Source organism: Naegleria gruberi (genome assembly GCF_000004985.1).
Source record: "Naegleria gruberi genomic scaffold NAEGRscaffold_58, whole genome shotgun sequence".
In the NCBI taxonomy this organism is placed as follows: domain Eukaryota; phylum Heterolobosea; class Eutetramitea; order Acrasida; family Naegleriidae; genus Naegleria; species Naegleria gruberi.
In genome coordinates, this window is record NW_003163269.1 from 24,171 (window position 1) to 47,929 (window position 23,759).

At 30.3% G+C, this 23,759-nt stretch overlaps 13 protein-coding genes across 13 annotated transcripts; 7 read left to right on the forward strand and 6 right to left on the reverse strand.

The window, feature by feature from the left end:
- Nucleotides 1-416: 416 nt before the first annotated feature.
- NAEGRDRAFT_52596 (uncharacterized protein) lies at nucleotides 417-3,257 on the forward strand (the record flags this gene model as incomplete). Its single annotated transcript, XM_002671738.1, has 1 exon — nucleotides 417-3,257. One exon carries the CDS (start codon nucleotides 417-419, stop codon nucleotides 3,255-3,257), a length of 2,841 nt encoding a protein of 946 aa, XP_002671784.1.
- A 45-nt stretch (nucleotides 3,258-3,302) lies between these two features.
- On the reverse strand, nucleotides 3,303-3,833 carry NAEGRDRAFT_73033 (acetyltransferase; the record flags this gene model as incomplete). The annotated part of the gene is made up of 1 exon (XM_002671818.1): nucleotides 3,303-3,833. One exon carries the CDS (start codon nucleotides 3,831-3,833, stop codon nucleotides 3,303-3,305), a length of 531 nt encoding a protein of 176 aa, XP_002671864.1.
- An 84-nt stretch (nucleotides 3,834-3,917) lies between these two features.
- NAEGRDRAFT_52597 (uncharacterized protein) lies at nucleotides 3,918-5,609 on the reverse strand (the record flags this gene model as incomplete). The annotated part of the gene is made up of 1 exon (XM_002671819.1): nucleotides 3,918-5,609. The coding sequence occupies one exon, from the start codon at nucleotides 5,607-5,609 to the stop codon at nucleotides 3,918-3,920; it is 1,692 nt and encodes a 563-aa protein (XP_002671865.1).
- Nucleotides 5,610-6,205: 596 nt separating this feature from the next.
- Nucleotides 6,206-7,231, forward strand: NAEGRDRAFT_73035 (uncharacterized protein; the record flags this gene model as incomplete). The annotated part of the gene is made up of 1 exon (XM_002671739.1): nucleotides 6,206-7,231. One exon carries the CDS (start codon nucleotides 6,206-6,208, stop codon nucleotides 7,229-7,231), a length of 1,026 nt encoding a protein of 341 aa, XP_002671785.1.
- Nucleotides 7,232-7,437: 206 nt separating this feature from the next.
- Nucleotides 7,438-7,875, forward strand: NAEGRDRAFT_73036 (uncharacterized protein; the record flags this gene model as incomplete). Its single annotated transcript, XM_002671740.1, has 1 exon — nucleotides 7,438-7,875. The coding sequence occupies one exon, from the start codon at nucleotides 7,438-7,440 to the stop codon at nucleotides 7,873-7,875; it is 438 nt and encodes a 145-aa protein (XP_002671786.1).
- A 419-nt stretch (nucleotides 7,876-8,294) lies between these two features.
- NAEGRDRAFT_59338 (uncharacterized protein) lies at nucleotides 8,295-11,219 on the forward strand (the record flags this gene model as incomplete). The annotated part of the gene is made up of 1 exon (XM_002671741.1): nucleotides 8,295-11,219. One exon carries the CDS (start codon nucleotides 8,295-8,297, stop codon nucleotides 11,217-11,219), a length of 2,925 nt encoding a protein of 974 aa, XP_002671787.1.
- A 153-nt stretch (nucleotides 11,220-11,372) lies between these two features.
- Nucleotides 11,373-12,514, forward strand: NAEGRDRAFT_81385 (Sir2 NAD-dependent protein deacetylase; the record flags this gene model as incomplete). Its single annotated transcript, XM_002671742.1, has 1 exon — nucleotides 11,373-12,514. The coding sequence occupies one exon, from the start codon at nucleotides 11,373-11,375 to the stop codon at nucleotides 12,441-12,443; it is 1,071 nt and encodes a 356-aa protein (XP_002671788.1). The 3' UTR covers nucleotides 12,444-12,514.
- Nucleotides 12,515-13,269: 755 nt separating this feature from the next.
- NAEGRDRAFT_73039 (uncharacterized protein) lies at nucleotides 13,270-14,766 on the forward strand (the record flags this gene model as incomplete). The annotated part of the gene is made up of 1 exon (XM_002671743.1): nucleotides 13,270-14,766. The coding sequence occupies one exon, from the start codon at nucleotides 13,270-13,272 to the stop codon at nucleotides 14,764-14,766; it is 1,497 nt and encodes a 498-aa protein (XP_002671789.1).
- Nucleotides 14,767-14,858: 92 nt separating this feature from the next.
- NAEGRDRAFT_73040 (uncharacterized protein) lies at nucleotides 14,859-16,385 on the reverse strand (the record flags this gene model as incomplete). The annotated part of the gene is made up of 2 exons (XM_002671820.1): nucleotides 14,859-15,486; nucleotides 15,541-16,385. The coding sequence occupies 2 exons, from the start codon at nucleotides 16,383-16,385 to the stop codon at nucleotides 14,859-14,861; spliced, it is 1,473 nt and encodes a 490-aa protein (XP_002671866.1).
- A 296-nt stretch (nucleotides 16,386-16,681) lies between these two features.
- NAEGRDRAFT_81386 (uncharacterized protein) lies at nucleotides 16,682-17,581 on the reverse strand. Its single transcript, XM_002671821.1, has one exon. The coding sequence runs from the start codon at nucleotides 17,559-17,561 to the stop codon at nucleotides 16,809-16,811; it is 753 nt and encodes a 250-aa protein (XP_002671867.1). The 5' UTR covers nucleotides 17,562-17,581; the 3' UTR covers nucleotides 16,682-16,808.
- Nucleotides 17,582-18,147: 566 nt separating this feature from the next.
- Nucleotides 18,148-21,504, forward strand: NAEGRDRAFT_60899 (uncharacterized protein; the record flags this gene model as incomplete). Its single annotated transcript, XM_002671744.1, has 2 exons — nucleotides 18,148-20,376; nucleotides 20,524-21,504. 2 exons carry the CDS (start codon nucleotides 18,148-18,150, stop codon nucleotides 21,502-21,504), a joined length of 3,210 nt encoding a protein of 1,069 aa, XP_002671790.1.
- A 14-nt stretch (nucleotides 21,505-21,518) lies between these two features.
- NAEGRDRAFT_73043 (uncharacterized protein) lies at nucleotides 21,519-22,745 on the reverse strand (the record flags this gene model as incomplete). Its single annotated transcript, XM_002671822.1, has 3 exons — nucleotides 21,519-21,620; nucleotides 21,690-22,459; nucleotides 22,556-22,745. 3 exons carry the CDS (start codon nucleotides 22,743-22,745, stop codon nucleotides 21,519-21,521), a joined length of 1,062 nt encoding a protein of 353 aa, XP_002671868.1.
- A 124-nt stretch (nucleotides 22,746-22,869) lies between these two features.
- On the reverse strand, nucleotides 22,870-23,728 carry NAEGRDRAFT_73044 (uncharacterized protein; the record flags this gene model as incomplete). The annotated part of the gene is made up of 2 exons (XM_002671823.1): nucleotides 22,870-23,383; nucleotides 23,667-23,728. The coding sequence occupies 2 exons, from the start codon at nucleotides 23,726-23,728 to the stop codon at nucleotides 22,870-22,872; spliced, it is 576 nt and encodes a 191-aa protein (XP_002671869.1).
- Nucleotides 23,729-23,759: the final 31 nt, after the last annotated feature.

Genomic DNA, 23,759 nt, shown 5'->3' on the forward strand with positions numbered 1-23,759 from the left:
TTTAAAGATGAAATTTTATGATTACGATTATTGTGCTGATTATCGTTACCACTTGATTTTTGGATAACCTACCATGACTGACGGTCTTCTCTCATCATATTCTGGATTGAACATCATGATTATGAAATTAATTTAACAATTCTTTTATTGATGTTCTTATAATTGTCCTCTTTGATTATTAGTTGATGATAACATGTTGCATTCGAATGAGATATTTGATGCAGAAGATGAGGTTAAAAGTGATGGAATCAATTTACGAATTTGATAAGGAATTACTTCCTTGCGTAGATAGTAACTCCACACTTCAAAACAACAAGTTTTTCATCTCATATGAGTGTATTAATAGCAATTACAAAGTGTGCTAATTGATGATGAAATTTTCAAAGGCTTTGATAAACAAGTGAAGCCTTAAAAAAATGTCTCAACACTCAGTTGAGTTTGATTTATTTAAAGATGAGTTAATTGATGATCATTGTATGGATGATGTTATTATTGAAGGAAATTTTAGTGATAGATTGGATATTCTAAAGGATTACCTTAGTGCTCTTCAAGAATTGAAACAACAAGTTCAAATATTTGCTTCTTCATCACAAAGTCAACCTTCATCAACATCTCATCAAGAAGAAGATGATTCCGTTCATATTCCTTCTATTCAACAACAAGCACCTCCAAAGCCAAAACAATATGTTACAATTTCTAAACTAATCAATCCGAAAGAGTATTATTTAAATCAGACTAATTCATTTTCTGATTTGATGATAAAGGCTAGAGTGAGAATACCATTGGATCAAATAATTGCTAAATACCAAATCAAGAATAAGGATTTGATGATTATTCCATTTTCAACTCTTTCAATGACAAGCCTTTTATTTCATGATGTTCATTTCGAATATTATCAAGCAGTTGCTGTTGAAGAGAACACAGAGATGGATTGTAATGAGGATATTAGATCCATCATTCAGGAAAACAACAATGCAAAGACATCAATTGTTGAAGAAATTGAGGAGGTAGAAATGGTAGACAATTGTTCACATTGTTCATCATCGAGTGAGGAGGTTGAAGTGGGGAACAATCAAATTGAGAAAAAAGAAGCCTTTGTTGATATTAATTGTGATTGTGGAATTTGTTTACTTCCTTTATATGATGGAACTCAAATCTATAATCTCGAGTCTTGTAATCATGCATTTCATTTAGCTTGTGTACATCGATGTATGGAAAGTAGAAATATTCAAAAGTGTTGTGTTAAATGCTTCAAAGAGATATCTCAAGATGAAAAGAAACAAATCAAATTATTATTCAAAGAAGAGGTGAGAACAAAGAGAATTGAAAAGAGAGTTTCCAATAATCCAAAACCAAAAGACAAGCCAAAGAAAGAAAAGCTAAAACCAAAGATTCAGGAACCATCATTTGAGCCACCTTCCACTCCTCACAAAATTAATCACAACCTCATTATTGAAGAGTATGGATACATGTTGAATAATCATTCAGAACTTCCACTCAACTACAAATGCAAATCTTATCTCCCTGCCTTCAAGAGAAGTGACAAACCAATTGAGTTGATTTGTACGATTACCTTAAATCCTAACTTTGGTAAGGATGCTCATATATTTCTTCTGAGGATTGAATCCAGTATTCTACCCAAATCACTTAAAAGCTTCAATTTCGAGGAATTAACAGAGAAGATCAAAGAGCAACTCGAAGATAAAACTAGTAAGAGAATAGAAAATGCAAAGGAGTATTTTGGATTGAAAAATAAGAAGGTCACTTCCATCATTGACAAGATAAGGGATTGTGAATTTTTCTATCGAACTGCAACAGAAATAAGAGAAAATTCGCTTACTTTCAATTCTCCAATAATTGTTGGGAAACCTAACGAGCCAATTGTGATACCTGATTCCAGTCATTTAAAGAGAAAAGAACCTCCTAAAGAGCCAACTTTGGATTTCATTCCTGTTAAAAAACGAAAGTGTGATCTTGCACCATTCCGAATAGATAGAAGCCAGTTTATGGATATATCCATACTATTAGATACTGATTATTCATCGATTGATATGGTGATATCATATTTAGAAAACTATCACGGAATTCAATCAACAAGAAGTTTGCTAAAGGGTTTGACTGAGTATTCCCTGACAGAGAGTGATTGTGACATTGTATCAAAATTATATTTGCTTCTTCAACACTACGATTTGAGTTGTTCCAGAGGAATTCATTCATTATATGATGTCTTCAAAGAATGTGACGTGAAATTGAGCTCTATTTTAGATTTGTATGATGTACTTTCTCAATCTGTGAATCTATTTCCTAATGATATTATTTATCAATACGCCAAAAATACTAAAGAAGCAAACATGTCAACTATTTCTCTGATTAACATAGCCAGCAAGTTTCTTCTTCCAAAATATTCAGAAACTGAAATAATTAAGGCTTGTACGAACATTGTTGACTTGTCAAATAATTTCTTTACAAGCTTGGATGCCAGTATTATAATTTCTTCAAGTTGTGAGCATGAAATTCTGTATGGCCTTTTCAATGTTGTCAAATCTATTGATTATTTCATTGTGGAAAATATGGACTTGCAAACAGTACTTTTAAATCTCATCACAATAATAGATCATATTGAAAGAACTGGAATTGAGGCAATTAGGAAATGTCTCTTAAAATCATATGGTATAGATGAAGATAAGGAGAGAGATGAGAATCAAATGGTAATTGATACTGTCAATGAGCAAGAGAAAGAGCAATCCAATTCAAATGAGGTGATAGATGCACCTGTTGAGATAAATATGAACTTGATGGACAGCCAAATGGGAGACGAATCACCTGAACAACAACAATTCAATGCAGACATTGTTCCCCCTTTCAAAGAATCTCCAAAGCAATCTCCAAATTCAACTATTTCTATTCCATCCTTTAAAATATCAAAAGAAATTCCTCTCACACAAACCTCAATATCAATACATTCTTCAGGTAAGAAGCCAGAGCCAGTAACACAAAATAGATCTGATTTGACAAGTATTGCCGAATGCTCAATAGAAGAAAAAGAGCTTGTTAAAAACATATCTCAACAATTATCACAAATTTCCTCTATCCATCTATCAGAGCCACAAACTAAACTAATTGTAATACCACACTCTCAAGAAAGTTTTCCAATTGACTTTTCATACCATATTGAAGAAAATGAAGAGAAAATTTCACTATCTCTTAGCTCTTTCGAATCAGAGAAAGTACCTTCAATATTTCCATATTTTGACTAACTTTGAATTACATAATATATTTGTATTATTGTGTAATATCTAACTTTAATTCATTTTATATTCCAATTCATACCACTTTTCTTGACCATGTACAACATTAGATTCACCATTCAAAATAAATCCAGCACTTTCATAAAAGTGAATTAAATGTGATTTACTCAATAAGAGAATTTTATCACATAAATTTTCATCCTTCAAATATTGTAAATATGATTTTAACATGGCAAGTCCTAATCCTTTCTTTCTATATGCTTGTTGAATAACCACAGAGTGAATACATAGAGTACGTGCATTTGGTGATGGATCGTGAACTGACATTGTATCATGAGTAAGAATTTTGTTTTGAGTTTTAGTTCCACAAACAAATCCAATTAATTTTTCTTCATCATCGGAACAAGTTGATGAAGTAAAATATCCTCTAAATACAGAGTTTGCATTTTCGAGACGATATTTTAATTTTTCATAAGTGGCAGCCTCATCTTCTGGATAAGATTCACTTTCATACTTGTTGATAATTTCTAAATGTTCTGTAACATTGACCGGTTTTAATAAATAACTAGTTGATGATGATGACATTTTTTTTAAATCATAATGTTGATGTTCAACATTTTTACAATGACAATACCAAGATATTTACAATTTAATTTTTATTATGTATTATTAAAGTAAATCTTCAATATCTGGAGTTTCCCATCCTTTAAAATAAATTCCATTCTTATTTTGTTTTAACATTTTAGCTTCCCAATCTCTGTAAGCCTTAATTGGAGCATCAGCATTAACAATCTTACTAAAAACTTTAGCACCATTCTTTGTAACATTTTCTGAAATTCCAAATAGTAATTCCAAATCTTGATCAAGAATTGTATCAGCTGATTGTAATAATTTAGAATAAATGTATGGAATCTTGTTTAAATAATTTAAAACTGGAATTGTAGAGTAGAATCTGAAAATGATACGATGTTCATTTTGTCCAGTTGGAATCATGCAAAATATTTGTGAAATTCTTGGACCTGCATTCTTCAAATCACCACCTTCAATATAATCAGTATTATCCAATCTAACAAAACATGGTGGAATAAAAGATGTAATATTACCAAATTCTCTCTTTACACCTTTAACTTTTTGATATTCAGGTTTTGTAACTCTATATGTGAATGAATCTGAGTGAATTGTCTTATCAAAATGCATTTCAGTAGGTAATTTACTTCTAACTGAATCATCTTGTGCTGGTGTATCCTTACTGAGAATTAATTGAGTTTTAACTTGAGTAGCTCTACTTCTTTTACCCAATGTACCATCATGTGTAAAATCTAAATGAGCAAAATCTAATAAATTTTCTAACACTAATGAATAATTACATGGAATATCTCTTGATTTTTCTAACATGATATATGGTTTAGTTGAATCTTCTGTTAAATATTCTTCTCTGAATAATTCTATTGGAATTTGATTAATATCTGATTTAACTTTATCATTTGGCCATACCCAAATCATTCCACAACATTCATGTACTTGTTTTGATTGACATTTGATAGTTTTACATAAACCTTTCATTCTTTCAGATGAAACAGATGGAATTCTAACACATTGACCATCTTTTTCAAATCTCCAACCATGATAAGCACATTCTAATGATCTTTTACCTTCAAATTCTGTAATTTCACCTGTTGATAATTTAGCTGATCTATGTGGACATAAATCTAATGTACATGTCACTTGTCCATCACTAGTTCTATATAATACAAGTGGTTCACCTAATAATTTTACAACAAATGGTTTCTTATCATTAATTTTAATATCTGTACTCAATGCAACTGGATACCAAAATAATGACATGTCCATATTGTTTAAATTTGTCTTTTCTTTAAATGATCCTTCCTTAATCTTTTCAATTACTTGTTGATCAGCATTGGATTTGCTAAATCTAAGAAAATCTAAAATTGGCATATAATATTTAGTAACTAAATAGGCACTACCTAATAATAATGCTAAAATACTTGCAATACTTCCAATGCTATAACCAGTAGTAGCAGTTGAAGAGGAAATGGATGATAAAGAAGTATTTAACCATGATGATGCTGATGAAAATATTCCACCACCACTACCTCCTCCTTCATTATTATTAGGAAGAAGGGAAAAGAATTTATCTAAAACTTGTTGAAGAATGGAATCTGTTGTTGGTGATGATGATGATGGACTAGATGTCATTTGAAAGTAATGATGAGTAGATGCAAAATGAAGTGTTTGAATTTTTTTTGTTGTTTTCAGCAATAGATTGCTTTTAAATCTTAAAGGAGGGAGATTTTGTTCAATCATGCGAATTGATGCGACTTTGGTTGGTAACAGGTTCATGATGGCCAGAGACGTGCTTTTGTCGTAGTTTGTTAATTTACTTGAAAAGCGCTTCATGATAATATTAGTTATTAAAATGTCATTGTTACATAACTGTGTCTGTGGTTAAAAAAAGATTCTACAATTGTTCATTTGGGTTGACAAATTGGTTTTAAGCATTGTTGCTGAACTGCATTGTTATTGTTAATACCTTACACCTGTTAAGGGGGAGTTAACAATTATTTAAAGGAAGTATCATTAGATTTTCTATCAAATTCTTAAATCTCAACCAATCAATATATTCTTTAAAAAATCCTTTTCTGGTACTTTTTTGATTTTTTCTTTAGCAAGTGAAAGTTATTGAAAAACCTTCACCAGCATTCAAGAATTTTGGCACTTCTTGAAAAAAAATTCATCACTGAAACAAGCCTTTTTTCTCTTTCTTTTTTTTCATCTTTGCACAACTTTCTTTTTTGATCGGAGTGAATAGGAGTTTATTGTGGAGTTTTTTTCATCATCATTAAATATAATCAACAAGAAGAATAAGAATGGAATCTTTATTTATTGATAACATTTTACAATTAAATTCATCGACATTACCAACAACAACAACAACAATGGCTAATAATGGAGAAACACAAACAGCACTGATAGGAAAATCCATTGCTGTTCTAGTTGTATTTTGTAGTGCTTGGGTTGGTGCAATTTTACCATTTGCCATTAAAAAGTTCAATTGTACATTTTGTAGTGATCAGAGACAAGCAACAATTTTATCACTTGTTAATTGTTTATCAGGTGGTTTTTTCATTAGTGCTGCTTTTTATCACATTTTGATTTCATCTGTTACGAGTTTTAAACAATTAACACAATTGATGGGTGGAAAGGGAATTTCAGCTTATGGAACTTTTCCTTTCATGCTTGCTTCGATTGGATTTGTTCTTCCTTTATTCGTTCATAATATTTTGAATGCATTTACTGCTAAAATTAAGAATGAACAAAATCAAGATCATGAATCAGATGATACAAATCAATTATATGCTCTTAATAGTGATATTAATGAATTGGAAGAAAAGAAAGAAAGTGGAGTTTCATATAACAAGATTGTTTCCTATGTTTTATCTACAGTATTATCATGTCAAAGTGTTTTAATTGGTGTAACATCTGGTGTTATTACTGATTCATCTGATGCTATGGTTTTAATTTGTACAATGATTTTACACAAATGGGTTGCTGCATTTTCAATTTCAGTTTCATCTATTAGAGCTGGTTTACCATTCTGGACAAGAACAATGCCACTTATGCTTGTATTTTCACTCATGACACCAATTGGTATAATTATTGGTATTTTACTTGTAAGATTTGTAACTGATAAGGTTGTATTTTTAATTGTTGGAATTATTTTCAAATCATTGGGTGCTGGTTTCTTTATTTATGTTTCAACAATGATTATTTTGAGAAATGAAATTGCTCTTCCAAATCAATCAACAAGTGGATGTCATTCTCAAAATGCAAAGAATGAACAAAAATCAATTACATCTCGTCAAAGAAATGTTTTCCTTCTCAAATTATTATTTGTATTCATTGGTTATATGATTATGACCATTCCATATAATATTATTGGTAAAGCTATTGCTAATCATTAAAAAAAACAATTGATATTTTAATATTGATTGAACATTAGTATTATTTACAACCATGGAATAGATCTCAAATTTTAGTGAAATACTGCTCCTAATTAAAACGCACGCATGGATGCATTCACTAAATTCGAGTAATCATTGGAACAAATCAAAATGATTTAAAAGAACTGATAATTATTTACAGTTCATTTCAGCAACTTTAAAAAAAAATGTCAGTCATTGAAAATATCAACAAAGCTTTCCAACTTGCTTTTAAAATTAGCCCAAAAGTTGGTAAATTTCCCTACCTTGCCGAAACATTACGTAGAGCTGGTATTGAACGAAACAGATGGTTTCTTCCAGGATGTACCAGTATTTATTATACTTCATCAGGAGAGAAAGTTGTCAATCAAATGGAAAGTTTACTTCCCTACGGAATGCATGAAATCAAACCATTCAATAGAAATCTAGTTGTAGATGCCATTAGAAAAGATCAAGCTGGAGAAACAGAATTTCCACAATTTTTAAAATGTATTTGGGAAGGAGGTGTTGTTTCATATGAAGTTGATTTTGTGAATCGTGTTTGTACTTATTATGGAGCAGATGAAAAGGAATTCTATGAAGAATATTATTCACATGTTGATATCAACACAACTCAGAATGAATAAGTGTAATAAATATCATCACTTTGCCTATTATTTACCAACAATAAGGCTTCTTTAATCTTGGTTCTCTATGGAGTGGTTGTTCTTACAAAGTTGGCGTTAAAATGTCCTTTTAGAAAAAGAACCTCTTTTACTGTAATTTACAAGACCTTTTTTAGATCATTTACAGTTACACATTACAGTTCAGACCTTTTGAATCGTACATACAATAAATTTTTCAAAGACAATATTTCATTTTCTCTCCTTAATACATGAAATCATTCACCAAATGAAAATTTCACCTTTTTAGTCTCTTTAGATAACATTCGGATATGATAATCTCAGAACCATTTCAATTAAAAATCTTGTCAAATTTCCGTGTCATGTTTTTATTCGCTCCATCTCAAGTTGTTTAATGTGCGCCCTATCTTTCCTTTAAAAAAATGAGAAATCAACAACAAGCAAGCAATTGTTACTCTTCCGAGAATCATGGCAGTAATAACATTAGTTGTGTTGGTGTTGGTGGTGACAATATTGGATTTGCAACACCATCGTCAGCAATGTCAGCACAATCAACATTGCAACAATTACTTTTAAATACAGTTGCTGCTCAACAACAAAAAAACCCATTCCTTATGAATTCATCATCAATGGGTATATGTTCTTCTACTCCTCTTTCGACATCATCTGTATCATCTTCCAATAATAATAATACGAATGCTACCAATGTTGGTAGTGCCAATGGAAATTGTGCGAATTTATTTAGTAACTTGCTTGATTCCACCACCACAAACATCACCAAAAACATTCCTATGAATAATAACAGTAATACTATTACATCTCAGAATACAGATAATAATATATCATCATCAACAACAACATCTTTTTATAATCCTACTACAGTTAATAATAACAATTTAAATTCCTTGCTAAATAATCCGAATTTTACTTTAAATTCATTACTTCTTCAACAATTACAACAATCAAATGTCGATATATTAAATAGTAGTAATAATAATAATAATAATACTTCGTATTTAGCCTCTTCTCCTCCTTCTTCAAATTCCTTTCAATTCATCAATCAACAAACTAGCTTTAATAATCAAATTAATAGTTCGGATCTAGGCTTTCTATCAACAAGTACTAGCAGTAATAGTAGTAGTAGTAATAGTAATTTAACGCCCTCTCCTACTAATCTTTCATTAAGACATTCACCTCCCTTTTCCTCACCAAATAATGTAAACTCCATCAATAATAATAATATGAATAATAATAATAATATATTAAATGAAAATCAGAATAATACTATTAATGCAACTACTAGTAGTATTACTCTTAATCATCCAACAAGTACATCTACGACTACTACCAACAATAACACACCATCCAAAGCAAGTAAAAAGAATCTAACAACAAGTTCTACTAGTTTTAATCCATACCCTGTGACAACAAAATCAACGAATGAAAATTCCTCAAATGGAAAACAGTTAATGTTTATTGAAGAAAATGGAAAGTCAAGAGTTTCTTCTTCTCTGTTACAATCAAATTCAGATCAGTTTGAAATTAGTTGTACGAGTTGTAGAGCCAAACATCGAAAATGTTCGAAAGAATTACCTGCTTGTTCTTACTGTTTAGCTAGAGGAATAACTTGTATATATAGAAAACCAAAGAAGAAGGGAAGACAAGGAAAACAACAAGTTGGAGATTTATCTCAACAACCATTTGATTTACAATCGAATACATTTTTAGATATGCAGTCATCTTTTGAAATGAATCCTCAAATAGTTAATAATTTTAATGAACCGAATAATATGTTTACAATGATGGGAAATCAAACAATTCCTTCAACTTTGGATAATAATTTTATACCATTTCATCAGCAAAATCAGCAAGAATTATTACAACAACACGAATTCCAAAATGCTAGCTCTATTGAATCATTTGATCCTAATAATTGGATAAATCAAATTAGATCTTCTCTCCAAACAAACGATAATAGTAATGATATTAACATGTTACATTCACTGTTAACTTCTGATTCAATTAATAATATTTTCTCACTAACTAATTTGATGGAAAATAATCCATTACAAAATCAATCAACAACTAATTCAACAACAAATCAACAACAACAGCAACAACATAATTATTCTATTAATGATCTTACAGATGAGTTAATGAAACGACTTACATTGGAAGATTATTGTAAATCTACTAGTTTCCCTGTTATAGATAAGAGTGAATTTTCTTCTCTGTTGCACAGTGAAAAGAGAACTCTAGAAGCAACAGCTTTATTATACAGTATTCATGCTTTAATGTGTCAACGTAAGGGTTTAAAACATGAAGCAGCGTCAGCTTGTAATCAAGCTAGAAATATTTTATCTAGAGTATTCGATAAGAATAATGATTTCTTAATTGCATGTGCATATTGTAATCTTTCAGTGTATAGTTCAGGTGAAGGTAATTTAGCTGAAGCAAAATTCTATCTGAAATTTGTAGATTATTACTTTGAAAATGAATCTACTTCAGAAACCAATAATGTAGTTCATGTAAATAATTTCAATTTGAAAATGCTTAAAACTGTTGCTGAAATGTCAGCAGGTATTGCAGCACAAGATGTGGATAGTAATCCTCTAGGAATTGATTCTGAAAAGAAGGAAATTGGAAATTTATTAATTGGATTTTACAAACTTTGTACTGGAGAAAAGAAAGCACCTCAACCTCTTCTTGACATTGTTTCTAAAACTGTTACAGGTGACACTTTAAAATTGTACATGACTTTATTAGAATTGGTTTCAAAACTATTCTATCAACATGAAATGGAAAGAAATTTAAGTAATGAACACAGTGAAATATCTCAACGTGTTATAAATTCTTTCATTCACGGAACAAGAGTTTTAATTTTACAAGAATGTGGAATTTCTAGTGGATCTATTATTGAAGAATCAGCCAATAGACTTATTAATATTTCATGTGAAGATAATTATGGAACTGCCTATTCTGTTTTGTTGTGTGCAATTGCTGCAGCTTGTAGAGTACATCTTAAAATTGTTAGAGATATAAAGAAGGGTATAAGAATGAATAATGGTGAGGATGGAGTTGATTATTTTGAAATGATTAAGAAAGGTCTAAAAGCACTCACTCTATTCAGTACAAGATATGGACGTGTTACCAAATTATATCGATCACTCATTATTGAACTTCAAGAAGTTGAAAGAGAACACAGCGGTTTTAAACTCTGTCTCTTGGCAACCAAAGAAATTGAAAGATTGAAATTGAAAAAACTTTCACCAACTATGGATGTTCCATCACTATTATCCAAAGATGATATTCTAAGTATTTATTATCTAGTTTCTCCAGAACAATAAAACTTTCAAATGTTGTTCAACATGTTGTAAATATTTTACCACTCTCTATTTATGCAAACTTGAAAATGCACCACCTTGATAATAGATGATTGATAAATAGTACTTCAAAGTCTTCTCAGTTCTTCAAGAATTGAGAATCAGAAATATAAAAAAATGCAAACACATAAAGAAGAACAAGTAGCATCATCGGAATTGGATGAAATTTCATCATCATTGGAAAATGTCTATGAAAAAGCAGCCCAATTAATTTATAATTCCAAATATTTATTAATTACATGTGGAGCAGGATTTAGTAAAGATTCAGGACTTGCAGTCTATAAAGATATTGCTTCTAATCCAATTTATCAAGAAAAGAATTTAACTTATCATGATTTAGCAAGACCTGTTTCTACATTTGAAACTGAACAAGAATTATTAGATTATTATGGATTTTGGGTTAATTGTGCACAAAGTTATTTAAATACTCCTTCTCATTCTGGATATCAAATTTTAAAAGATTGGAAACAATTATTATATTCTAAAAAGGAAATTCAAAAGGAATTTAATGAAAAACAAATTGAAATACTTTCAGCAAGTCAATGGTGGAAGGAAAATTGTAAAATTGCATCAAATATGTTTATTTATTCATCAAATGTTGATAATCATTTTAGTAGATATTTTGAAAAGGAAGAAATTTATAATATTCATGGACATGCTTTAAATTGGCAATGTGGAAATCATTGTAATGAAGATTGTGTTTGGAATTTTACAAAACAATTACAAAATATTATAATTAATCAAGAAACATTACAAATTGATAATGAAAAATTGAAAGAATTAAAATGTGAAAAATGTCAACATGCATCAATGCCAAATGTATTAATGTTTGGTGATTTGGGTCAATATATTAGAAATACAGAAGAAGAAGATCGTTATATTGCATGGGAATGTTCAGTTGAAACTTTTTCAAAAGAATCTTCAACTAAATTTCCATTTATTATATTAGAATTAGGATGTGGATTAACAGTTCCATCTGTTAGACGTGAAAATGAATGTGTTTTATTAGATTGTGATGAATCCTATCTCATTAGAGTTAATTTAGGTCAAGAAGAATTAGATACAATTCATAACGTTGACTTGATTCCAATGAAAAATGATAGAATTTTAAATATTAAGAATGGTTGTCAAGATGCTCTTCATCGTATTCATCAACATTTATTGAAAATTATTGAAAATAACAAGTAAAATAGATCTTTTATATGGAAGTAAATGATTACTTTCAAGTCAAAGTTGTTCTATAAATTTGTAAATTTTTGAAAAAATTGAATCTAAAAAACAGTTTATAAGAGTCTTAAGAAATAAATTTGAAAATAATTTATTAACCTTTCACCTTCTATACAAACCAATGCCAATACACAACCAAGTAATCTGTGCTCACAATGTCTCAATTTAACGTGACGATTCAATACTTTGAAAGTATTTGCATTCTCTCATTGACACTTTCTCCTGTCCTCATCTCATGAATTCAAAGTTGATGGATTGAAGCCAGCAATTACATCAAAGATTGGCTAGTGGAGGCAGTAGTTGTGGTGTTAGTAGTGTTGGTTTCGTTGTTGTTTGCAATATTTTGTGACATTTTCTTTCTTATTGCTCAACTTCCTATATCAAATTCCGATATCAACTTCCGTTGATTAGAAAATAATTTTAATTACATTGAAGATATTCCGAAGTTTAGAATAATTAAAGATAATTAATCAATCCTCCCATCAGAAAATAATTTTAATGATAATTAACCGTCAGATGATTAGTGATAATAAAATGTCGTCATGATTCCGAAATACGTGTTGCTGTATTTTTTCTGTTGGTTTTTGATGGATTTACAATTCAAACTTTTCATTTCTTGAGAAACTTATAAATCGATCAAATAATTTCAAGATTTACTTTCATTTACTTTTCAAAGTAGCGTTATAAGAGATCTAATATTTTACATTAAATTCAACATTAAATTCAAGAATAAATGTTCATTTCAATTTTGAATTGTTTTTTCAGATTTAAAAAAACTTTGAAAAAAATGTCTTTAGGTGTAAAAGTAATGAATTTTATTCAACCATCACATTATGAATTATCAATTACTTTATCAGATGATTTTTTTTCGGAAAAGACTAATGGCAGTGATATTAGTTATTCTGCAAGTTTAACAATACATTGTAATATTGTTAATGATGAAGATGATAATTATATTTTACCTTCTATTGAATTGGATTGTAATTCTGATAGAATTGAAATATTTGGAGTTTCCATTGAAAAGAATAAAAACAAATTAAAAGGAACTTTATTTGAACAAAATAAGAAACCAATTTCAACATCATCTAATTCATCATCATCTAAGAATGAACAAAAAAAGAAAAAGAATGATAAATCATGTAATCACAATCATAATAATAATAATAGTGAAATATCATCAAATAAGAAGGGATTAATTATTAAATCACCAATTGAACCATTTACATTAGGAAAGTATGAAATTAAAATTTCCTTTAAAGGAATAATAGTTCCATCTAAAAAAGCCATGTCAGGATTATTCTATTCAATTCATTCTAAAAATTCTTCAAAGATTATTTGTTCACATTTTGAAGCACATTTTGCACATTATGCATTTCCTTGTTTTGATGATTGGACACAAAAGGCAACATTTCAACTTGGTATTTCAAATTTAAATTCAAATTACAAATGTATTTCAAATATGTCTGTAAAGATGAAAAATGATTCAAAGAAAACTGTCATGTTTAATACTAGTCCTAAAATGTCAATTTATTTATTAGGTATATTTATTGGACAATTTGAATGTTTAGAAACTAGTTATATTTCTAAAAAGGATGAAGATGAAACTGAATTTCCAATTTCTGTTTATTATTTAGAATCTGGAAGTTCTTTAATTGTAGATAATTCAAAAACTATTTTAGAAATGAGTTGTAAAATTTTACCTCTTTTAGAAGATTATTTTGATCAATCAATTTTAAAACAAAATATTTCAAAACTTGATTGGATTATTGTTCCAGAATTAATTATTGGAGGTGGAATGGAAAATTGGTCATGTATTACTTTACTTGAAAAACATACAGCAAATACTTCGATGGATATGAAGAAATTGGGACCTTTTGTTGAAATTCTAGCTCATGAACTTTCACATTTCTGGGTTGGAAATTTAGTTGGTTTTCCATTTCATATTAAAGAAGGATTGGCAATGTATTTGGAAAAGATTATTACAGATCAAGTTTTAAAACGTGCAAATTCAATTACCATCAAGAAGAATGATAAGAAGAATAATAATACTTCAATCATTTCAGAAATCAAATCAGCTAGTAATAATGATGCTAATTTATCAGTTGAACAAATGTTCCAGAAAATGTTTACAGGTGTTGCCTACACTCAATGCTTTGATTTTATTTGTAATGAATGTGTTGGTACTCTGGGTCCAACTGTTTTCAGAGATCGTCTTCGTCAGGTTATTTCAGATAATGAATTTGGTTTTGTGAATGAAGATGATTTTGTTCAATCTTTTAAATAAAATTATCCTATTTGAATGTTTGTTTGGATGTTTGAATGTTTGCGAATATGTTATAATAAATAATTTATTTTGTTGTTGATTGTGTGTGAAAATTAATTCATACGAGGTCTAGTTGTAGTTGGTAATTTAGTATTAACACCATAACCAAATTCTAAACCACTTGTTGAGGTGACATCCACATTATTTACAATGGCTTGTTTTGTTGGTTTGTAAGTGATTGATAAACTTGCCTTAACACCCAAACCTTCAAAATCTGAAAATAATTGATCCTTCAATGGGAATAACAATCTATTGTAATCTGTGAATTTTGATTCAAAATCAATTACAACAAGATAATGTTCAGTTTCCATAACACAAGTTTGTTTCAATGGAATTTCAGCAGATCCGAATGTATCAGTAATAGTTGTCCAATTACTTCTATGAACATCAAATGTTAAAACTTTACCATCATTGGTATAATAAAATGTTTCACCATAAACAATTAATTGTGTCAATTCAATATGATGTGTCTTGTTTAATCTAATATCGGCAAATCTAGCATCCATAGTACCAAGTGGGAACATTGCATAAGTTCTACCTGTACCAGCAATAACTGACAATTCATTTTCAATATTATTAGATGGAATATTAGCATAATACCATCCCCATGCATATTTTCTATCTCCAAAATCATTATCTGGCGCTAAAGGTAAAAATTGTCCAAAATTCATATCACAATAACTATTTCATATTAATATTGTGTGTTAAAATATTGTTAAAAATATAAAAACTTACAATCTCCATCTTCTATCATGAATAGGTTGAATAATAGTATTAGAAATTGAATTACTTTGATAATTTAAAATACCATTAACTAAACTATCATGTGAATAAGTATTCCACATAATAATTCCTCTAAATTTTTCATCTGGCATTTCAAAACTCTTCTGACCATAATAACCATAAATTCTATCAATTGTTAAATTCCAATTAACATTTAATGAATTATCAATTTTATCAGTAAAGAATAAATTAGGTGAATTCTTTCTCATATTTCCAAATATTTGATATTGACCATCTTTTAATGGTTTCAATTCATAGAGCATTTCACTTGAATTTGATGGATTAAAAACTTGTAAATGGAAATGACTTCCATCATTAACTGTATGAAGTGAACTATATGGAAAACGTTCAACTTTTTGAAAAGATGTTCTTGTAGAATGGTCAACCACTGCAAATAAAACGAAAAAACCATCATATTTACATTCATTTTCATTACTAGTTCTACCTTTACAAAGTGATAAAGCATATGTGAATGCATAATGTCTATTCAATTGTTCATCTCTCAACCAGAAATACCACCACTGATAGAATGGTTTTGTAGAATCATATTCATTAACACGAATTCTCTCATGATAATTCTCTGGATCTAAAATTGCTGTATAGAATGGTATTGGAAGAGATGCAGAACATTCAGTTACCATGAATGATGATACTACTACTATTACTGATAATAATAATAATAATACTAATGATGATGATGATAATGATGATGAGTATGAGAAACTACCATTGGTGGACAATGTCTTGTTGGAACGGTTGTGTTCTAATCCTCCTCTGTGAAGAATAGAGTAAAACATTTTTTTAAAAACTGTTACTTCATGATTTGCTCGAGTATTAAATGAAAGCTTGTGATTTTTGAAGGATCACGAAAATTCAATCAAGACCTAATTCATCATCTTTGTGTAATTGAGAGTTTAAATAATTATATTATTGGAAGGAGTAAATCAGAGCGTATTCGTATCAGAGTTGCTTGCAAAATGATGATTATTATTCTCTTGGCCGAAAATTGTGAAAACAAAGTATAGATCTCCATCAATCCACATTTTCACCTGATTCTTTCATGAAAAATAAAAAACTTTGAATTTTTCCCATTGATAACTGGATAACAATCTGAAGATGTTTTTTTATTGGTAGATCTTTGTACAGTCGAATGATTCATGGGAGGGGAGTAAAGGGAGGGAAAAATTTGTAGTATTACATTTAGATCAAAGTTTGATCATTTAATTCTTGTGTTGAATTTCATCACAGAGTTCAATGATTCTCTTGGATTGGACCATTTCGGCAATCTTCTTGATTTCTTCAACATTTTCCTTGTTGATATTCTTCATGATCATACTTTCACATTCAACTTGCAAATCTTCCAACAAGAACTTGTGAGCAGCGATCCAAACACCGACAACATCATCAACTTCAACTTCGAATTCACGAGTGTAAATATACTTAAGGATGGCCAACATTTGCTTTTCAGTGGCATCTTCAATATCAATTCTCATGGTCTTCTTTTGTTCATTTTCAACATCACCCAAGAGCATACCGTGGAAGTATTTACAGGCGCTAGTCAAGATAACAGCGTGGCACTTAACTTCAACAGTCTTACCATCTTCTTCGCTACAGACCAAAGTCAAGTCAGACAAATCCCATTTACCAGTTCTCAAGTTTTCGAAAGCCCACTTCATGTTCTTCCACCAAGAGGATTCTGGAACAACAACATTCTTGCTCTTATCAAGATAAGTTTCAGCAATAACATCTAATCTGTCCAAACTCAAATACTTGGCAGCTTCTTGGGTTTCCTTGATCAAATCCTTTTCAGTATCCTTGTCCCAACTGACTTTATCAGTGTAGAGGTATTCCAAAACTTCCTTGAAAGCCTTGTGAGTAACTCTCTTATCCAAGGTGATTTGCATCTTGCCGTCAATAGTTGAGAGGGTTGTACCGGCAGTATTGATTGATCTCCAATCTTCTTCAGTTGACATTGTTGTAGGTTAAAAGTGAGGTGGTATTTTTTTTTTTGAAAAAATGTGATGCCTCATTTTAATGTTCCACCGAGTTTATCAGGTGAAGTGTGCACTGGCAAGCTAGACTTGATGCCTCCATCACACATAAATAAACTCGTTACCGTGCATCGTGGGTAATGTTTACAAAACTAATTTTATTGGTCAATTTGTTGTAATCGCTGCTATTTTTTTATGCAGTTCCAGTCTTGGGTGAACTTGATATTAAAGACAAACATTCAACCATTACAATTCATACCAACGATGTAACCTTTAAAAATACTTTTACTAATAATAATTCTATGAACAAACATTAATCAGAAACAATTTCTTCCACACTCAACAATAATCTTATTTTTAATAGGAATAATATTAATCATGTTTTGGCGCCATAAAATTGTGATGATCAAATTCTTTTGTATGATGATAAATAATATTTTATATTAATAATTTAAAATAAAAAATATTTAAAATGCCAGCCAGACCAAAACGAAACGTTAAAAAGAAGGTTTTTGAAGAAGAACCTGTTTCGGAGGAGGAAGAAGTGGTTGATGAAAAAGATGACCAAATGGATACTTCGGATGCGGAAGAAGCAGCACCTCCTAAAAAAACAACAAAAAGGAGAACTCCTGCTAGAAGATCTCGTGCTAAAAAGGATGAAGATGAAGAAGAACAACAAGAATCTTCTGAGGAAGAAGAAGAAGAAGAAGAAGAAGATAATGATAAAAGTGGAAATTATCGTGGAGAAGGTGAGGAATCATCATCTGAAGAAGAGAGTGAAGAACCACAAGAAAAGTACCAATTTATTTCGGAACAAACAAGTAAACATTTAGAGAAAATCAGAAAGGAACAAAAATCTCTTCTTAACAGATTAAAAGAGAAACAAAAGAAAGAACTAGTTGGTATTGAAGATCCACAAGAAAAAGTTAAAGTGACATTTAGACATTTGTTGGAACAAACAGAAATTTACTCTAGTTTCACTCCAAATTTATCTATGCATACAATTATTGATGGAACTTCATCTTCAAAGAAAGGAGGATCTAGAAGAAAACACTCTGAAAAGGAAGAGGATGAAGAAATTATTCGTGAAGCCTTGGAGGATGAAGAAGAAAGTTATCAAGGTGTTTTACTTACATCATCACCAAAATTTATTGAAAATACTACATTGAGAAGTTATCAAATTGATGGTGTAAATTGGATGATTAGACTTCATGATAGAGGTGTAAATGGAATTTTAGCTGATGAAATGGGTCTTGGTAAAACTGTACAAACTCTTACTTGGATTGCTTATTTGAAATTTATTAGAAGAATTCGTGGTCCTCACTTGGTTATTGTACCAAAAAGTGTTATTCCTAACTGGGTAAATCAGGCTAATCAGTGGTGCCCATCTCTACAAGTTCTTAAATTCCACGGAGACAAGGATCAAAGAAGAGAAATCAAGGAAAAATCACTTGTTGGAGGAAAATTTGAAATTGTTGTAACTTCATATGAAACAGCTATCAAGGAAAAGGCAGCTTTAAACAAATTTAGATGGTATAGTATTATCATCGATGAAGCTCACCGTATTAAGAATGAAAATTCTATCCTTTCACAATCAGTTAGAGTTTTTGATTGCCAATATAGATTATTATTAACAGGTACTCCACTCCAAAATAACCTTCACGAATTATGGAGTTTACTTAACTTTTTATTGCCAGATGTTTTCCGTTCAGCAGATGATTTTGATACATGGTTTAACTTGAAGGAAGGTCAGGCTGAAACTCATATTATTGATCAATTGCACAAAGTTTTAAAACCTTTCCTTTTGAGAAGATTGAAAACTGAAGTTAAAACTGATATTCCTCCTAAGAAGGAAATTTATGTAGAATGTGGTTTATCTAAACTTCAAAAAGAATGGTATCGTAGTATTCTTACAAAGGATTTGAACTCTATCAAGGGTGGTGAAAAAGTTAGACTTTTAAACGTTGTTATGCAACTTAGAAAGTGTTGCAACCATCCATACTTGTTTGATGGTGCTGAACCAGGTCCACCATATACTCTAGGTGATCACTTAATGAATAACTCTGGTAAAATGTATCTAGTTGATAAACTATTGAAGAAGTTGAAGGAACAAAACTCTAGAGTATTAATCTTTACTCAAATGACAAGAATGTTGGACATTTTAGAAGATTATTGTTATTTAAGAAATTATGAATATTGTAGAATAGATGGTCAAACATCAAGCGAATTGCGTGAACAACATATGGATGAATTTAATAAGGAAGGAAGTTCAAAGTTTATCTTCTTGTTGTCGACACGTGCTGGTGGTTTGGGTATTAACCTTGCTACAGCAGATACTGTTATTATTTATGACAGTGATTGGAATCCTCAAGCTGACTTGCAAGCTCAAGACAGATGTCACAGAATTGGTCAAAAGAAACCTGTGAATGTGTATAGATTAATTTCCAAAGACTCTATAGAAGAAAAGATTTACCAAAGAGCTGTTAAGAAACTTTATTTGGATGCTGTGGTTATCCAACAAGGTAGACTTGCTGAACAAAATAATAAGCTTTCAAAGACTGAATTGATGTCTATGATCAAGTTTGGTGCTGAAGAAGTTTTTAAGAGCACAGAATCAACTATTACAGATGAAGATCTTGATGCTATTTTATCACGTGGTGAACAAAAGATTCAAGAAATCGATCAACAATATAAGAATATCTGCCAAAACAATTTGCTAAACTTCTCATTGACAAATGAAAATAATTTGTATGAATTTGAAGGTCTAGATTATTCAAAGAAGGCAACTACAATGATTGTCATTGAAGAAATTCCTGAAACTTTAACAGAAGATGTAATTGTAAAAGAAATTGGAGATGAAGAACAACTTTTGGATGAAGTTATAATTTCTCATGAAAAGAAGAGTTGTATTCTTTATTTCGACACAAAGAGTGCTTCTGCAAAGTCTTTAGAAAAACTTGTCTCTAAAAATTATAAGGCCAAATTCTGTAAAAAGAATGATAAATTTATTCTCCAACTCGAAGAAGAGGCCCTTAAGGAAGAATCTCAAACTGTTAGAAGTGAAAGATTGGGAAGAAGAAACAAGCAAACAGAACAACAAATTGCTATTGAAGAAGCTCAGCAAAAACGTGGTCCAAAAGAACCAAAATATTATGATTTCCAATTCTTGAACACTAAGAGATTGTTAGAACTTTGGGAAAAGGAAACCCAATTTGAACAAGAAAAGAAAAAGAGAAAAAAGAATAAGGATAGTGATGAAAAAGAAGATGAAGAAGCAGGAGAACTTACCAAAGAAGAAAAGTCTGAAAAGAGAAAACTTCTCCTTGAAGGATTTAATAATTGGAGCAAGAAGGATTTCCAAAGCTTTATCAAGGGTTGTGAAAAATTCGGAAGAAAGGACTATGCAAATATTGCAGTAGAAGTCGAAAAAACTGAACAACAAATTAAGAAGTATTCTAATGTATTTTGGAAGAGATATAAGGAAATTAAAGATTATGACAAGTTGATCAAGAGAATAGAAAGAGGAGAATCTCAGTTACAAAAAATTGATAATAATAATTTAATGTTAAGATATAAGACACAAAAATATATCAATCCTTGGTTAGAAATGAAGTTCAACTATGGTCAAAATCAAGTGAAAGAATTTACTCCTGAAGAAGATAGTTTTATTTGTTGTATGACTGCAAAATTGGGATATGGATTTTGGGAAGAAGTAAGAGCACAAATCAGAAATGCTTGGGAGTTTAGATTTGACTGGTTCATTAAAACTAGAACTGCAGTTGAAATTCAAAAGAGATGTGATACTCTCATCAAACTCATTGAAAAGGAATACCAAGATGAGCTTAAAGTCCAAGAAAAGGAAAAATCCAAGAGAAAATTGGAACCCTCAGCTTCTGGAAATTCAACCAAAAAAGTCAAAAAATAAACTTGTATATAATATTAGTTTGTACTTGTAAAGAACTCATCCTCAGATTCATCTGATTGTGTAATAATTTGACTAATCTCTAAGGCATGAAGATCTCTTGATTGAGTCACTAATGTCTTATACGACATGAATACTACCATGAATAGAGTTACAATAATTATTATACATAAAATCAAACTAAAAACAAAATGTAAATCTATCATTAAAATAAAATCATATAATCCATGGAAAATTAGTGGTTGATAAATGACATAACAGAAGAAAGATAAATTAATCCAGATTTTTCTCAATGTTGAAGTTCCATTTGCCTGTCTATCTTGATATCTACTCTCAATAAATATTGGAACCTCAGTTAAATGTTGAGTTTCCAAACGTATCTTGTATTGAGCAATTCTTAATCCTACAAGACATCCGCTCAATGTATGAAGTGGAAGAGCAAGTAAAATTCTTCCAATAACTGTCATTGCTCCAAATTGTAAAATTACCATTTGTTGAGAAGCTCCAGAAGTGAGAATATAAATCTTTAAACAAACTACTAGAATAAATCCAATATTTTCAACTGTAGAAAGTCCAAGAGCCGCCAAAGCACTATAAACCATTGGTGGAAGTGGATGACAATGAGAATGATAAAATAACTTCTCTGTTTGATTTTCAAGTTTAAAACATGATGAGAAGAAACTTCCTCCACTTGTTAATTTCAAAGCAAGTAAAGCTTTTGCAACTTCTTCAACAAGAGATGAAACAAAGAATGATTGTAATACACCAAATAATAATTTCCACACAAAACTCAAATTTTCTAATTGTGTTTCAACTGATTGTATCATTGATGATGAATCCACTGTAATAATTTTCAATCCGTGCATAATTGAAATTAATAGTATAGATGCAATAATTTCAAATAAAAAGACAGGTATTACTGATAAAATACCACTCCACAATACATGAAAGGATAATTCTAAATCAATTTTGTTTCTAAACATGAAATAAATAATTAAAAATATTATAATACAAGGAAGAACTCCAATAAGAAGAAGCAGAGAAATAGCTGGACTAAAAAATAGAGGAATTAAAAGAAGGGAGAGAAGAGGAATAATAGTAAAATAAAGACAAGGTCCTAATTTTTGATTCACTAAATCCTGATGAGGTGCCAATGTTGATGGTTCGGAAATGTGATCACCACCAAAACTACCTAATTCTAAATCTTCAGAGTGATCATCTGTATGACTATCAGTGTTAGGCATTTTTTTGATGAATTTAATAATAAGTAATGTATATGATGTCATCATGGATAATATGAGTTGATATCGTAACTAAAAAGAATTGCAACTGTTTTGATTTTAATATTTTATATAGGATTTATATGATTTATTCTTGAGCAACAGCAGCTTGAGCCTTAGCGACAGCAGTCTTCTTTTCAGTCAAAATGATTTCCATGTGGGTTGGGTTAGCCATGAATGGGTTAATTCTACCGTGAGCTCTGAAAGTTCTTCTTCTCATCTTTGGAGCTCTGTTGGCTTGGGAGTGGGAAATGACCAAATCTCTGACATTCAAACCCTTAACTCTGGCGTTGTTTTCAGCATTCTTCAAAAGCTTCAAAACAGCGAAGATTGACTTGGTTGGGTATCTGCTGTTAGCAACACCGAATTCCTTGGAGTGAGCGTGTCTACCTGGACCACCGTTGTAAATCTTGAATGGGATAGCTTCAGTGTGTCTCAAGACGTTGTGCAAGTACTTCTTGGCTCTTCTCAAAGACAAACCCTTGATGGCATTGATAGTTTCACAAGTATTCTTGAAGTGAACTCTAACACCTTCAACCTTAGCCTTGGCGTGCTTGGAGGTTTCTGGGTCAACAGAGTATCTTTGTCTATTGGCTCTAGTCCTAAATATTTGAAGATAATCACAACATTAATAATAACAAGACAACACAAATACACAAATCGTTAAGCAAAGAAGAACAATATTAAAAAAAGCAGTGGTGATGTTACATACATTTTTGAGTATTTTTTTTCAACAAAATTTTTAAAACTTGGCTGGTTGTCTTTGTTGTTGGTATTTTACAATAAAAATTTTCTGTTGGGCATTTTATGAAGGCAAGAAGCCAAAGAGGAAGGAAAAAAAGCAATGATAGAGAATGTTAATACAAACATCAACAATAAACCCACCTGTTAATCAAACATTTTGCTTCAATGTATACATCAATCGGATAGTGCTGAATATGCAGCATTGATGTTTTTCATCATAACTAGGAAATACTT